Below are 3,470 nucleotides of genomic sequence, written 5' to 3'. Positions count from 1 at the left end.
TTCATAAGAAAAATAATTACGCATCTTTTAGGTGGTTTCCCTTTGCTGTATATTGGCTAGCAAGTAAGGTAGCCCCTTTGAAAGTGTCCATTAAACAGACCAACTGTGAGACACTGAGGCAGCCTCAGGCACAAAACTAGCACCCGCTAGCCCAAAGGATCACGAAACCGACCAGGCCCTCCCCAACACGATCGTTAAAATTAATACTAGGACTGCAGCATGTTCTTCAATCTGCATGATGGCTTTATTGTACAAAAAGTTTCCAGTAACAGTAAATTAGTTTTAAAAATGGACAAAAAAAGTCATTTTGGATAGAAGCGCTTCACTAATTGCTTTATTTAAGCATACAAGAGAAAAAAGTCTTAATCTGACCAATTAGGTTGGAAGGGTTTTATTACCTTTAAGAAGCCATTAGCTAGGATAAAACACTGAAAGCACTTGTGTCAAAACAAATAAATAATGCTCTCTCAATTAGCAGAGAAAGCAGTAAATCTGTTAAATTAGAGACACATACTGCTTCACATGGCACGGCCCAGCCAGCACCAGCAACCCCAAAACGAACAAACAAGAGACAACAGTTTTCAGGGACAATCTCGGAAGGATCAGGAGCTTTGGAAGATGGAGGACAGACACTTTTCTCCTCCCAGGTGAGTCTCTTCCTCAGGTGCACCGCAGGCTGGGAAGAGACTAGACTGGGCGATTGTCATCTCCATGGCCCAACAGAGACCCAAAGGGCACATGGTGCCCCTGGCTGCAGGCTGTCAGCAAGGAAAGGGGTCTTCCTTCTTCAGAGAGAGGAACCCTGAGGTACAGGACATGATTATTTTCTCTTACCTCTTCAAATGCTACTGATCTTTCCCAAATACAGGCTCAACAGAAAATTACAGTCATTTGAGGACCCCGACAAGTTAGGACACAGGCTCTGGGGCCAGCTCCAGGCTGTTTCCTGCCTGAGGACAGCAGTAATGGCAGCAGACAGCTTCAACTGACCCTGAACTGGCTTTGGGAAGAATGGGACAGTTCCCCCATTCCAAAATGAGATCCTTAGAACAATTTCTAATCAGATCCATCATTTTACCCAAATGGGGGATGGGGTCTGAAACCAACCCCCATCACCATATTCAGTCAATAAATAGAAATGAACTGCAATCCTTTCTTAGAGGGTCACTTTTTTTCAAGGGAAAGACAGACTTTTGCGACGCTGTAACAGGAATCCTGTCACTGCAGACTGTTTTTGAGGCACGGCACCCACCTGTGCAGCACTCTTGAGCAGCCTGTGGTCAGAGTCTGCTGAGACTCAGAGTAACTCTCAGGATTCATAGAAGACCATGTTCAGAGGTGACTGAGCAGTCACTAAGTTCTTATTCCCTGACCCTCTTTTCTAACAGAAGTTTGTCAGGGAATACCACACTATTCCTAAAATCCCAGGGACACCTTAAACCTTTAGGTCATTTCATTCTACAGCCACGTGAGTAAGAGAAAAATCAGTGGCTGCCTGGAGGCATCAACTCGGGCAGGTTTGGGTGTTAAGCCCATGATCTGTTTGGACAACTTCAATCTCTGGACTTGGGTTTACATTTCTGGGAACAACTTCACAGTCAATTCTAGATAAACATTTTATGTGACTGGTCCAAATGAAACTAACACATTAAGAGAAGCAAAAACAATGAAAAAGCTATCAAAAATTACACAAAGACCATTAAAACGATACTGGTGTCAAAACAAGGCCCATGAAACATGAACAACTTCAGTTTTCAAAGTCATCACTTTCCACATTATTCTACAGTTCCAGGAACATTTTCGAGCACCATATTGATAACGGGTAGGTAACTGACAAAGTCCCACTCTGGTGATCTGCTCTGCACCCTCATGGATGACACGTTTCCTAGTCATGATGTCCACAGCTCTCAGAACTACGCCTGCTCTCTGGGCGCTGCTAAGTAGCAACGGAAGAGCCAATAAATCAAGTCAGTGGTAGAATATTTTACTTTGAAATGGAGTTATGTTTGGTTAATAATTTGAGATCCACTAATCCTAAATGGGGTGACCCATTTAAAATGGCCTCTGTGTAAATTCACAGTTCATTAAATGGAGTCTGGTTTGAACAGGTCATTATGCAGTTAGCATCTAAGTAATGTGCTAAGGATGGTGGGGGGGACACCCAGGGCCACACTGGCTGAAGCTGGTGACTTTCATGACACTTTTCAAGCTTTCTTTAATACGAGGTTCATTCAAATCACCAACTTTTAAATTTAGGTAGTTTTGCTTAGTAACCCCTTTTGGTTTACAGTAGAAAATGCAGAGCAAAAATTTTAAATGAGGAATATTCCATTTGCAATTAAATTTAAACTTATGATGCTGTTTTTACTGGCCCATCTAAATGTGTTAATTAACATCAATGATGGTTTCTTATTTTTCACACTTTGTTACTCTGATCATTAACAGTGATGGAAAAGCTAAATTAAGTTAATGGGGAACGGATTATAAATTCTTAAAGGACTTCTTAGTTTGTTTTCAATTGGAAAATATACAGAGAAAGATGAAGAGGTATTTTCACCTCTACTCATAAATTTTTGGTACCAAATTTCTTAAAAACCAGATGGTTTTAAAAAAATTTTTCCAAAAATTATTTTAATATGCTGCTCAGACACGACTGCTAAAAAAAATATCATATACACAATAATACCGAACAGCTTTTGCAGTGCCTGTTAACTTTCACCTCATTTTCTCTTTCTAAAAAAAAATATATTAAAACTGATCAAAGAACTCAGTCTTTACTTTCCAATAGTATCAAAGGTCCTTAAATACTCAACAATGAAGGAAAAACGAAAGCGCATTCTCCTGGCTCGAGCACGACTGTGAAGAGGGTGGTGGAAAGGTCCTCTGCCCTGATGCCTGAGGGTCCCTCGTGGCTGCACCTCTGTAGGCAGCTGGCGGGGCGTAGGCCAAACCTCTCACGCCTGGGAAACCCACATGTGCCGCACACACGAGAGCCCAATGCCACTTAGCGGGACTTCACACCGACGAGGATGACAATGAGGACAATGATGATGACAAATAGTATTAGAATTACAAGCATTTTCCGATTCTTCTTTTGATACTGTTCTGCCTACAAAGAGAGGAGGGAAAAAAGGTGTCATTTTCCCCAAAATACCAAATCAAGTCTCACTTGCTTCCCTTTGAGGTTTCTGGATCTCCTGCATAGTAACTGCATCTCTGCTCCAAGCTATGCTAGCCCCACCCCCACCCCCCACTGTTTCAAGAGACTCCAACTGCTGTGCGTGAAAGAGTTCCGTGATTCTGGAGCTGCTTATTCACCCTGGGCTTAGGAACAAACTGATTGGAAATCTACTGTTGAAACCAAAGCTAACAGAGAAGTCACAGCTTATGCATCCACGTTAGGGTGGACCTGCTTCTCCCTACTTTCCCTCTACAGGCTGCCATGACCCTTCCTGCAACCAGAGCTGTCT

General features: G+C 42.3%; 1 protein-coding gene across 8 annotated transcripts in view; it reads right to left on the bottom strand.

Annotated features, from left to right (window-relative positions):
• Positions 1-220: 220 nt before the first annotated feature.
• Positions 221-3,470, bottom strand: part of STX16 (syntaxin 16) — a 26,925-nt gene continuing 23,675 nt past the window's right edge. For all 8 annotated transcript variants that reach the window (XM_003787733.3, XM_003787734.3, XM_023511953.1 and 5 more), the window contains one exon: positions 221-3,109. In XM_003787733.3, the coding sequence (XP_003787781.1) occupies positions 3,005-3,109 (105 nt within the window). In that variant the 3' untranslated portion in view covers positions 221-3,004. The remainder of the gene's footprint in view (positions 3,110-3,470) is intronic.

This window comes from Otolemur garnettii, unplaced genomic scaffold (genome assembly GCF_000181295.1).
Source record: "Otolemur garnettii isolate 467f Iridium unplaced genomic scaffold, OtoGar3 scaffold00023, whole genome shotgun sequence".
NCBI lineage: Eukaryota > Metazoa > Chordata > Mammalia > Primates > Galagidae > Otolemur > Otolemur garnettii.
The sequence above is the reverse complement of the archived record's forward strand: the minus strand, read 5'-3'. Positions and strand labels throughout refer to the sequence as shown.